Consider the following 13,186-nt stretch of genomic DNA (forward strand, 5'->3'; position numbering starts at 1 on the left):
AGTATATTTTTTCCCATGGAAGTGATTGTTTTAAGTACCTTCATCTCTCATGTCCTGATGTTCTACTAAATTTGAATGACTTTAATATATTCTGCCATATGGAAGACAAAATATTTCTTCAGAGTTTCTGCCATTTCTTCATTTCATACGATTGATTCCAGACTCATCTTCTAAGAAATAAATATTTACTTTAGCAATTCTCTTCTCTTTCTTCCTTCTGCATCTGTAGAAGTTCGTACTGTCTGCCTTTTCTATTCACTCATTAATCAAAACAACATGAACTTTGTAAAATGTCGTAGATGAAAAACAACATGACAATATGATATTTACAAAAATATTGTGATGGAGGATTTCTATTGTGATATGTCCAATTCAAGTGCTTCAACTATACAAGTTGCTGAAAACAAAATGAGCAAAAACACACCATGGATGTAATATTTTAAAAACTGTTAATGTCCATTTTTTGTGAAATAAAACCAAAATTTCAAAAACCCTGCCCCAAATTAAAACTAATTTTACATTCTCTCTATAACAATCAAAACAAATTTCCAACAGTTTTTTTTTGGACATTACATTTTTAAGTCAATCCAAGGAGACAGAGTATCTCAATATAAAGGCAAACTTCTACAGCAGTGGAAAAGTCAGAAAAAAAAACAGAAAATGCTGAAAAAATTCAGCAAGTCTGACAGCTTCGATACAAAGAGAAAAAAAAATGTTTCAGTTCAATGACTATTCAGTAGGGCCCTGTCAAAATGTTATTCACCTGAAGTATTAACACAGAGGAATTAATACACGAGTAGCCATAAAATGCTGTACACTACCTTGTTTAAAAATAAACCTTCGTCAACTTGATCAGGCTACGGGATAGAATGACTGATATTAATGAGAAAATACATTTCAGGAAACAGAGACAAAAAGTTAAAATGCCAGAAAAATACGTAGCTCAAAATGGAAATGACAAATCTGACACGGAGCAACAATTGACAGGAGAAATGTGAAATGCAAATCTCAAAATTCCAAGAACTGGGTCATTAACATAAAGGAACTGAAACTGCATGATTCAAGTCAGAGGAAATGACCTGGGAGTTGCAGTGGGAGAGGGACTCTGAGATCCTTGTAGAGAGAGGAGGAAAACTTCTTCAAGGCAGGCATCCTTGCAAGAGGATTCACAGTAGGGTTAAAATCAACTAGGTAAAAACAATGACTGCAGATGCTGGAAACCAGATTCTGGATTAGTGGTGCTGGAAGAGCACAGCGGTTCAAGCAGCATCCGAGGAGCAGTGAAATTGACATTTCGGACAAGATCCCTTCATCAGGAATAAAGACAGAGAGCCTGAAGCTTGGGGGATAAGCTAGAGGAGGGTGGGGGTGGGGTGAAAGTAGCATAGAGTACAATGGGTGAGTGGGGGAGGGGATGAAGATGATAGGTCAGTGGGGGAGGAGGGTGGAGTGGATAGGTGGAAAAGAAGATAGGCAGGTAGGTCAAGTCATGGGGACAGTGCTGAGCTGGAAGTTTGAAACTAGGGTGAGGTGGGGGAAGGGGAAATGAGGAAACTGTTGAAGTCCACATTGATGCCCTGGGGTTGAAGTGTTCCGAGGCGGAGATGAGGCGTTCTTCCTCCAGGCGCCTGGTGGTGAGGGAGCGGCAGTGAAGGAGGCCCAGGACCTCCATGTCCTCAGCAGAGTAGGAGGGGGAGTTGAAATGTTGGGCCACAGGGCGGTGTGGTTGATTGGTGCGGGTGTCCTGGAGATGTTCCCTAAAACGCTCTGCTAGGAGGCGCCCAGTCTCCCCAATGTAGAGGACACCGCATCGGGTGCAATGGATACAATAAATGATATTAGTGGATGTGCAGGTAACACTTTGATGGATGTGGAAGGCTCCTTTAGGGCCTTGGATGGAGTTAAGGGAGGAGGTGTGGGCGCAGGTTTTGCAGTCCCTGCGGTGGCAGGTGAAGGTGCCAGGATGGGAGGGTGGGTTGTAGGGGGGCGTGGACCTGACCAGGTGGTCACGGAGGAAACGGTCTTTGCGGAAGGTGGAAAGAGGTGGGGAGGGAAATATATCCCTGGTGGTGGGGTCTGTTTGGAGGTGGCGGAAATGTCGGTGGATGATTTGGTTTATGCGAAGGCTGGTAGGGTGGAAGGTGAGCACCAGGGGCGTTCTGTCCTTGTTGGAGGGGTGGGTCTGAGGGCGGAGGTGCGGAATGTGGACGAGATGCGTTGGAGGGTATCTTTAACCACCTGGGAAGGGAAATTGCAGTCTCTAAAGAAGGAGGCCATCTGGTCTGTTCTGTGATGGAACTGGTCCTCCTGGGAGCAGATATGGCAGAGGCGGAGGAATTGGGAATACGGGATGGCATTTTTGCAAGAGGTAGGGTGGGAAGAGGTGTAATCCAGGTAGCTGTGGGAGTCGGTGGGTTTGTAAAAAATGTCAGTGTCAAGTCGGTCGTCATTAATGGAGATGGAGAGGTCCAGGAAGGGGAGGGAGGTGTCAGAGATGGTCCAGGCAAATTTAAGGTCAGGGTGGAACGTGTTGGTGAAGTTGATGAATTGCTCAACCTCCTCGCGGGAGCACGAGGTGGCGCCAATGCAGTCATCAATGTAGCGGAGGAAGAGGTGGGGAGTGGTGCCGGTGTAATTACGGAAGATCGACTGTTCTACGTAGCCAACAAAGAGACAGGCATAGCTGGGGCCCACACGTGTGCCCATAGCTACCCCTTTGGTCTGGAGGAAGTGGGAGGATTCGAAGGAGAAATTGTTAAGGGTGAGGACCAGTTCGGCCAAACGAATGAGAGTGTCGGTGGAAGGGTACTGTTGGGGATGTCTGGAGAGGGAAAAACAGAGGGCTTGGAAGTCTTGGTCATGGCGGATGGAGGTGTAGAGGGATTGGATATCCATGGTGAAGATGAGGTGTTGGGGGCTGGGGAAACGGGAGTCTTGGAGGAGGTGGAGGGCATGGGTGGTGTCTCGAACGTATGTGGGGAGTTCCTGGACTAGGGGGGATAGGACAGTGTCGAGGTAGGTAGAGGTGAGTTCAGTGGGGCAGGAGCATGCTGAGACAATGGTTCGGCCAGGGTGGTCAGGCTTGTGGATCTTGGGAAGGAGGTAGAACCGGGCAGTGCGGGGTTCCCGGACTGAGGTTGGAAGCTGTGGATGGGAGATCTCCTGAGGTGATGAGGTTCTGTATGGTCTGGGAGATGATGGTTTGGTGATGGGAAGTGGGGTCATGGTTGAGGGGGCGGTAGGAAGAGGTGTCCTCGAGCTGGTGTTTGGCTTCAGCAGTGTAGAGGTCAGTGCACCAGACAACCACTGCGTCCCCTTGATGGTGAGGTTGGGATTGGAGCAGAGGGATTGGAGGGCTTTTGACCAGCCAATGCGGACCAGAAAATTGAGAAACATCTTGATCACTTCACCAGGTGAGGGGTCAGGTAGAATATTATATCCCAGGATAATTCTCATTTAATTTATGGATCGGGCAGTAATCAGCTGAGACACAGTTAGGTCAGACAGTGATACATAGCTGGAAATACGCAGTCTAAATGATGACACGAATGAAGTCAGAATCTCACCTCCAGATCGAATCTGACTTCAAAATGGTGACCAACTAGTTTAATCTCAGATTGTTTCTACGAAGACAAATAGAGTCAGTAGAAATAAGAAATTCTGAAATATTTAATGGAAGAACATTCTGCACTTTCAGTACTGAATGTTGGATAATAACAGGAAAGGATTCAAGAGAAGTGGTGGCGATATACAGCTGGATGCTGTTATATGCAAATGAAATGCTGAGCTTTTGAATGCAGCCACAGAGGTGTGGCATGTAGACGGGAGCTAGACTCATTCCTTGGGGACATCTGAGGTAATGGAGCAGAGGCAGGAAGAGAAGCCATTGCAAGGGATACTCAGACATTGCAAGTGTTAATTGCAGAGTATCAGCAGAGCTTGACTCCAACTCAAAATCCCCACCTACTTACCCCAAAACTCCCCTGTCAAAATTTCTCCACCTCACGCCCCCCCCCCCCCCCCCCCCCCCCACCCCCCACCCCCCCAACCAAGTCATCCTTCTCCATCCCACCATCACATTCAGATTGAATTATTAGCTTGCTTAAGGCAAAGCACAGATTTGGGACTAACATGATCCAGCTGGATAGAAAAAACAAAATGGAGAAACAGGAAGGTGATTAAAAAGTACACCATTTTATGTAGATAACAATATTATTTTCAGTGGATCACAGATTGTTTTCTGTAAAACTGGAAATGATTTGCAAAGCTGTAATTCATTAAAATGTTTCTCATGACATCATCACCCATGAGAGTGAAACTTAAGTGATCCATGCCTGCCAGCACAGATCCTGAGACTGAATTAGTTGTTCGTTGTGCATAAAATTACTATTTGAGAAATAAATCTGTATTCCTACTATTACGCACTGGGCACACTGCCATTACTTATGGTAGATGTATCTCAGATTAGGCAAAAGCTCAATAAAATTGATGAAGCACAGTGAAAGTATTTCAGGCTGCAAGACAAAATCTGTAATGTTATGAAGTTGCATGCTTCTTATTTAATGTTGAAATGTTACAATACTCAAATTTTGCATGCTTACATAAGTAAAGCATTCATGCTGCTCAGTATTTTAGTGGCATAGCAGAAGCTTGCTAATGAGGAAACTAAATATTTTCTTAACCTAAAATTGCCTCAAACACCAGTACTGACTACACTGATGACCTTCTTACAATAGACTAGTTAGGCTACCTCAAACAACAGGTTGGTATCAGCTAAAAACAGTTGAGCTTTGTAACGGCAGTTCTGTCAAGGCAATGGCTATCAGCAGTAAGGAACCTACCCAACCTTATGAACCTGCCTCTATTCTGAAGGAACCTGCCCCTCTTACCTCATACTTTTTAAACCTGTCCAAATAAACACACAAGAGTTGAAAGATTTCTTTGAAGAACATGTAATAATCCAATACACAAGGTAATCAACTTTACCCATGTTTGTGAACCCTAAGAATTATTGGGAAGGTGACAACTTGTGGTATTATGATGGACTGTTAATCTAAAGATCCAGGGTTATGTTCTGTGATATCAGGTTTGAATGCCACCATGGCAGATGGTGGAATTTGAATTCAATTAAAAATCTGGAATTAAGAGTCTAATGACGACCATAGTTGAGTGTTGGAAAAACCCACCTGCTTCACTAATGCCCTTTAGAGAAGGTAATCTGCCATCCTGCCCTAGTCTGGTCAATGTGGTTGCAGGCAATTAGGGATGGGCAGTAAATGCTGGCTAGCCAGTGACATCCTAATCCCCTTACTAAATTTTTTAAAATTCTCTATCCGAGAGGGCCATGAAATGATTATCAATTCCTTAAAGAATTATGGGGATAATATGTGCAAAAGACACTGAATTGTTCAATTAGCCATGATCTTATAAAATTATGAGCATGGTCTGAATGGCATACTATGTTACTAAAGATATCAATCACACAAAGAAAACACTCCACTTTACAACTGAATAAATAGGTTCCTGCTGAGTTAAATCCATTTTATATGTGTTTATAATGAGGTCACCTGGCAACTGAATCAACAAAGCAGGTGGAGCAAGTAACCTGTCATTTTATTTTCCAGGTAGTCTCATTATGAAGTTTAAGATTTCCTCTGGGAGTATGGAAATGGGACGTGTTGTCTGTAATTGATTGACAGTTTTATGAGTAGGTAAAAAGAGAGGATTATTTTGCAAAGGGATTTTTAAATGGTTTCTTTCTTCAGTTCCCAACTTGAGACTCGGGTTCCCCTAAGGCTATGATTCCTGAGGAGTCGACAGCCATGTTTCCTAAGAAAAAAAAGGACCTGAATATTAAAACTGTGTGGAGAATTACAATGTAGCCAGCAACGTCAGGAATTCTGGGTGTAGGCTCACTACCTACACAGGCAAAATTGCTGAAAACAGGAATGGGGGGCCACTGGAATTTCAGAAACTAGTTCACCACTTTTTTAAGTCTTCCATCTCTGAACAGAGGGATGAAAACTTCCACCCCAAATCTGGTAGGTCAACAGTAAGAACATCATAAAATATGCTTTAATCATGTCTTAACAAACAATTTTCATTTAGATATCACCCATATACCTCTGTTCTTGTACACATTGAGAAATGAATGTATAAATTTAAGGAAGAGTCTACATTCCACATCATTATTTTATACAAATCTTGGGCCCATGCAGTACAGGGAAATCTACAAGAATACATTTTAATTTAAAAAATGGAAAATAAACAAAGAACACCTGTGTGGGTCCCGAAAAAAAATCCTATGCACTTCTCATTCAATTTAAAATTAATACTCAAGCTATGCAGTAACAAATATCAAAGAGGCACAATTAAGTCAAAAAGAACTATCAAACCAAGATACTGAGAGTGTTTTTCTGCCATCAGGCTTCGAAGGAAAATTCTTTTTCCACCACAATATGAAAGTACGTGTTTGCCCATTCTGCACATCATTTCTCACCCGTGTGTCATGTATTATAAAGATTCATACACAAAAATATGTTTAAGAGTGATTGATCACCAAAATTTTGTAAGCATAGGTTTCAGTATGTTTCAGTAGTATTAATTCACCTTGCCCCTCGTAATTGAAAGTTTATACTTGGAGAATCTGCTCATGCAAACTTGTGTGAAAAGTTGGAAATCGTATTTGGAAACATGAAAAGGAAATTAAATAAGATGTAAAGGAATTAAATACTACAATTGAAAAAAGGAACTTCAGATACAAAATAAATTAATAAAAAATATTAACAAGAAAAGACAAGATGAATAAAGATAAATTATTTCCACAGGTTGGGGATTCTAGAACAAGGGGGTATAGACTGCAAATCAGGGCTAGACCATTCAGGAGACATATTGGAAAAGACTCCTACACACAAAGGATGATAGAGATCTGGAACACTCTTCCACAAATGACAGTTGACGCTAGATGAACTGTTAATTTTAAATCTGAGATAGATTAAGTTTTTGTTAAGCAAAGATATTAAAAGATAAAAGGCAGGTATATAGAGTTAGACCACAGATCATTCATGATCTCATTGAATGGTGGAACAGGCTTGAGGAGTTGAATAGTCTATTTTTCTTCCTTTGTATAATTCAAGTACGAGTAAGAATTGAAGTATCATAAATAAGGAAAGAATTCTAGTTTTAGAGTGTTACTTTAAGAATGGGAGATGGATCACATCTATATGGATTCCTACCTTCGAAGGACTGCTTGCGGGCTAAGAGAAGGAGTGTTTCCTCCAGGCTCAATAGGTTTATCTGCTTCCCACACTACAGACAGTCAGACTCTACTTCCATTTCTGTTCCCACTCCTATTTCTCCCTTACTGTGATATCCATTTGCTTCCAGATGCCTTGTCTAGATCTCCTCCTGTGCAAATACCAGAGCCGGACGCTCTGTATAAGGTAAAAATTCTCTGATTGGAAGGATGTGATAAGGCATGTCACCCCGATTCTGGCTTCTGCTTTTAATCATATATATCAGTGCTGTGAAGGTATTGTGCACTGTCTATCCGATTTATAGACTGCAAGTAGTAGTGAAATTTATCGTTCTCCGTAATATAAAATGGACTCGAATTGACATGAATCTACTGCAGACTGTGCCCAATCTTTCCTCCCCATTGATTTGCTCCATTTTTCAAGCTCCTAAATCATTTCCGATTTCATCCTTTTTAAGACAGCCAAAAATGTGATTGCCAAAACAATGTCCAATCCATTTCCAATCAAAAAGGTGCCTCAGCATCAGCTTAAGAAGGTCTACTTTTCTCCCACTTTATTAAGGCATAAGGTTTCTTGAAAAAAGAAAAATCTACAATTTCATTCCTTTACTGCCATTTATGCAAAATACTTCAGTTTTGTGCTGCACTTTGCAGTGAATACACTTCACACAATGAAGTACACAGCTCCACCTGCTGTATTCTTGATGCCGGTTAAACAACTCCTCAGATTTATTTATGGCAAATCAGAAGAGGTCTTAGTATTACAAACTGTACATCTGAATGGCTGAGATGGAGCTCATCAATTCAGCAACTCAACCATTTAGAAAATAATACCCAGTATAAACTTGAATTGTTCAATAACAGTGAAATTATCTGACTAGTCATTGTGTCCTCAGGGTGTATTAAAGAAGTAACTTTATTTGAGAAAGAAAACATGTTACAAATTTGACAGAGTTGTGGGATAAGTCTGGCAACACAACTGGGTTCAAAAAAGTCACGCAGAGAAAATGAAAGAGCAATTGTACAATAGAGAGGAATGGAGTAAGCAACAGAGAAGTTGAGCAGAAGTTTTGCCAGCAGTGACAAGATATTGATGCTGGGCTGTAAAGCAGTTGCAATGAGCATGTGGGCAAGGTGCGCAGGTGGATCGGTAATGATGTCCAAGACACTCAATTAATGGTAAATACAATGACTGCAGATGCTGGAAACCAGGTTCTGGATTAGTGGTGCTGGAAAAGCACGGCGGTTCAGGCAGCATCCGAGGAGCAGTAAAATCGACGCTTCGGGCAAAAGCCCTTCATCAGAAATACAGGCAGAGTGCCTGAAAGGCGGAGAAATAAATGAGAGGGGGTTGGAGGTGGGGCGAAAGTAGTATAGAGTACAATAGGTGAGTGGGAGAGGGGATGAAGGTGATAGGTCAAGGAGGAGAGTGAAGTGGATAGGTGGAAAGGAAGATAGACAGGTAGGACAAGTCATGGGAACAGTGCTAAGCTGGAAGTTTGGAACTGGGTGAGGTAGGGGAAGGGGAAATGAGGAAACTGTTGAAGTCCACATTGATGCCCTGGGATTTCTTCCTCCAGGCGTCTGGTAGTGAGGGAACGGCGGTGAAGGAGGCCCAGGACCTCCATGTCCTCGGCAGAGTGGGAGGGGGAGTTGAAATGTTGGGCCACAGGGCGGTGTGGTTGATTGGTGCGGGTGTCCCGGAGATGTTCCCTAAAGCGCTCTGCTAGGAGGCGTCCAGTCTCCCCAATGTAGAGGAGACCACATCGGGAGCAATGGATACAATAAATGATATTGGTGGATGTGCAGGTAAAACTTTGATGGATGTGGAAGGCTCCTTTAGGGCCTTGGATGGAGGTGAGGGAGGAGGTGTGGGCACAGGTTTTGCAATTCCTGTGGTGGCAGGGGAAGGTGCCAGGACGGGACGGTGGATTGTAGGGGGATGTGGACCTGACCAGGTGGTCACTGAGGGAATTGTCTTTGCGGAAGGCAGATAGGGGTGGGGAGGGAAATATATCCTTGGTGGTGGTGTCCGTTTGGAGGTGGCGGAAATGTCGGCGGATGATTTGGTTTACGCAAAGGTTGGTAGGGTGAAAGGTGAGCACCAGGGGCGTTCTGACCACATTTAAAGCACAGCTGAAAGTCAGGAGCAGCCCAGGACTTTAGGAAAGGGGGAAACTAATAACTGCTATGTTTAAGAGGTGGCAGGCACCTACTCACAGACGCGGATTTGCCAGTGAGTGTCTATATGTTTGATGGCAATGCACGCTCTGCTGATTATGAAGCAGTGTTCATGACTCCTTCTCTCACATCAAATAAAAGGTTAGGAACAGAAGACCTCAGAGGATGCAGCATCATATCATTCTCACCAGCACTCATTGTCCATGTCTATGAGCACACAATATGGTGAGCACACGGAGTCCATCCAGCCATGAGCGTTGTCAAGCCTCTGACATGTGCATATGGTGTAAGACAAGTGATGACCGTTATGGACAACCACATGCAGCATGCTATATAGCTCATGTTAAAATGCACATAGAGTGTGCACCACTAACTCCTCCTTTAGCTGTCCAGAACGATGACTGGGTGACGGGGAAGACGAATTGGCAAGAGTCATTGTCAGGTGCTCAAGCACCTCAACGGAAGGTGCTCAGGGAAGGACAAGAATGCCCTGAAAATGTAGAAGAATATTTGGCCAGAGAATCTTCATGCTTTTCATAATGTAAGACAGGATTGAGAACAAAACCTCGTCTCCTGTGAGGGTTGTGACACCAATATCTCATGAGCCAATAAATGCAAACATTTAAAGTTCGACGTCTTAGGCAAAGGTTGACTACCATGGCCATCATAAGCCACAGAGCAGCAAAGTCAGCAGCTTGCTTTCAGATCTGTTGACAACACAGACAGGTCATTGTAACAGTTTCCGCAAGCACACAATGAAGTCTATCTTAGCTGCACTTCAATTTCACTTGGTATTAGTTCACAGCTCAATGTTACCTTGTTTCATATGTGATTAATGAAATCTGCTATACTGCACCACTAAACACATCCTTTACCAATTGCTACAGTATTGAGTAATTTATAATCCAATTGCTCCCGTGATGGAAATTCTATGTTGCATTAGCTCATGTCATGGTGTGATGCCTTGACTGGTCCCTTGGACAAGTAAGGACATTCAAGTCAAGCACAACATATATATAAAGTTATGTTTTGCATTGGATTCTCACATGTGTAATTTTAACACAGGTTTCCTTTGCATATCCTTCTTTGCCTCTTGCTTGCAGTCTCACAGGTACATCACCACAGTTCACCTGGTCAGTAGCCTCTCCAAATCTCCTGTTGAAGTGGCACCAAGCTCTTAATTTATTTCTATCTTCCCAATCATGTTCCCAACCATAATTGCTTTAACAGAAGGCCATGCTTTCTGATGGATAGGCCCCAAGATCTCGAATTTCCTGCCAATACCACACCACTTCTATATCTCAATTTCCTTGTTAATATGCTTCTTAAAACATCTTTCGAATGAGCCTTTTGGTCATTTGACCCAATATCTCCTTATGTGGCTTAGTGTTATAAAATGTTTTACAAAGCTTCTCTGTAGAGCTTTGGGACACTTCTTTATTCTAAAGATGGTGGTGGTGTTGTTGCATTTTACTGTTTCACTACATCTCCCATCACCATGATCTACACAGGCTTCAGCTCAGGAGCTGAACACCATCACATCTTTAGGATTGCATGGCTCTGATATCAGAAGGCATGTTAGGAGAAGTTTTATCATTTGGGAGCGATCCTACAGCTCAATGGAATTTGTTTGGCTTATCTGAACCATTAGAACAAAGTAGCAGTTGACATTAGTCCCAAAGTCTTTAAAGCACAGCCAAATTTTGTTGCTACCAAATTGGTTGTAATAGATGGTTCTCAATGGAGGTACCCATTATCATTCAAATTTGTTATGGTCTGAATTAGGAGATATTACATGTAAATTTAAAGTACAAATTTGTCCACAGTAAATAGGATTTCAATAAACATAAAGTGGAATTCAACCCCAAATCCTCAAGTGTTAGACCACATCCAAAAGATGTAATTTACTAAGACATATCCATTTTCCTCCCAATATTGTGCAGAATCAAAATCAGTTCAATTTTGTTCCAAAAGGACAGCAACAACAATGGAACAAGCAATAGCAGTGCACAGCAAGGTCAGTATCAGGCAAGGAAAATATATATATTAAATATTTGCCTGTGTTTTCTCTGAAAAATGGGCCCAAGTAATGGATATTATATAACAATATAGAACACTTTTCACTGTATTCTGTAACAAAATACACGTGACAATAAATAAATCAAATCAACTTCTAAACTGATTTACATCTTGATATTCAAAGTTTTGAGTTGTGCCTTATATGAGAAATCTCAACAATGGGTAATTTCTCAAGTTCAAGGAGCTTACAAATGAAGTTAAAAATCACACAACACCATGGTATAGTCTAACAGGTAGCTTTCAGAGTGATATTTCTTCATCAGGACAACTGCCTGATGGAGGAGCAATGCTCCAAAAGCTAGTGCTTCCAAATAAACCTGTTGGACTATAACCTGGTGTTGTGCGATTTTTAACTTTGTTCACCCCAGTCCAACACCAGTACATCCAAACCATGACTTACAAATAAGGTTGCTTAATATGCAAGTTTCCCGAGTTCTCACAATCCAAAATAGAATTCTAAAATTAAATTACAGTGCTTTTGTATTTATCTGTCAATTAACTGGACATCAATTGTTAAATGATATCAATATACCTTGCTCTTCTTTTACTTCACTATGGCCCTCCTCTGTACAGAGATGATGCAACTTCAGTTCATCCATTTTTGCATTTCCCTGGTAAGGCACCTGGAAGAAAATACATGGTAGAAAGCATGAATTATTTTATTCCAAAAATCAAACTTCAAAACAAAATTTCAGACAAAATGTTGACATTTGTTCATTTGGTCTAAATTATTAGTGGAAGTTAAAAGGATAAAAATATTGCTATTTATTCAATGCCTGTAGAATTGTTGTTCATAATTTTGAATGCACTCTGTGGTCATGATCTTCAAGTTTTAAATTGGCTTGGAGTGGAATATACAGAATTGAATTGACAAATTCTAAAAGATCCACCTGGTATTACTTATTGTATTTACACAAATTCCTAATTTGCCAACACTCTCTGCACACAATTTTGGTTACAACACATCAGTATAGCACACAAAAGCAAAATACTGCATTTCTGAAATTAAAAAGTGTGAGAAATAATCAGCAGGCCATAGAGTTATACAGCACAGAAACAGACCCTTCAGTTCAACTCGTCTGCCCTGAACAGATATCCTGAACTGATCTAGTGCCATTTGCCAGCATTTGGTCCATATCCCTCTAAACCTTTCCTATTCATGTACCCATCCAGATGCCTTATGAATATTGTAATTACACCAGCCTCCACTACATCCTCTGGCAGCTCATTCCATACCATGAAAATGTTGTCTATTAGGTCACTTCTAAATCTTTCCCCTCTCATCTTAAACCTCTAGCTTTGGACTTCCCTACTCTGAGAAAAAGATCTTCGCTATTCACCCTATCCATGTCCCTCATGACTTTATAAACTCCAGTCCAACTAAGAAAGAAGCATTACATGATTTTGTTTCAGAAACTGAAAGGTAGCAGACAATTAATTGAAAAAAGAACAATCGTAAAATGATATCACCGACATTTATAAACCACCTTTAATGTGGATACAATTCTCAGTATATTTTGCAGGAACACAATACAGACAAAAGTCAGATGCTGCCTGACCTGCTGTGCTTTTCCAGCACCACACTCTCGAGACAAAAGTTGACAGTGAACTTTCAAAAAACTTCCAAAGATACACAAAGCCAGCATACCTGGACATCCCATCATATCAGGA

The 13,186-nt window shown here is 41.6% G+C and overlaps 1 protein-coding gene across 1 annotated transcript in view; it reads right to left on the bottom strand.

The window, feature by feature from the left end:
* The window catches only part of arhgef28a (Rho guanine nucleotide exchange factor (GEF) 28a), a 462,887-nt gene that overhangs the window by 307,254 nt on the left and 142,447 nt on the right, over window positions 1–13,186 (bottom strand). The window contains exon 7 of the mRNA XM_072548108.1: window positions 12,048–12,138. Within this exon, the coding sequence (XP_072404209.1) occupies window positions 12,048–12,138 (91 nt within the window). The remainder of the gene's footprint in view (window positions 1–12,047; window positions 12,139–13,186) is intronic.

Source organism: Chiloscyllium punctatum, chromosome 2 (assembly GCF_047496795.1).
Source record: "Chiloscyllium punctatum isolate Juve2018m chromosome 2, sChiPun1.3, whole genome shotgun sequence".
Lineage (NCBI taxonomy): Eukaryota > Metazoa > Chordata > Chondrichthyes > Orectolobiformes > Hemiscylliidae > Chiloscyllium > Chiloscyllium punctatum.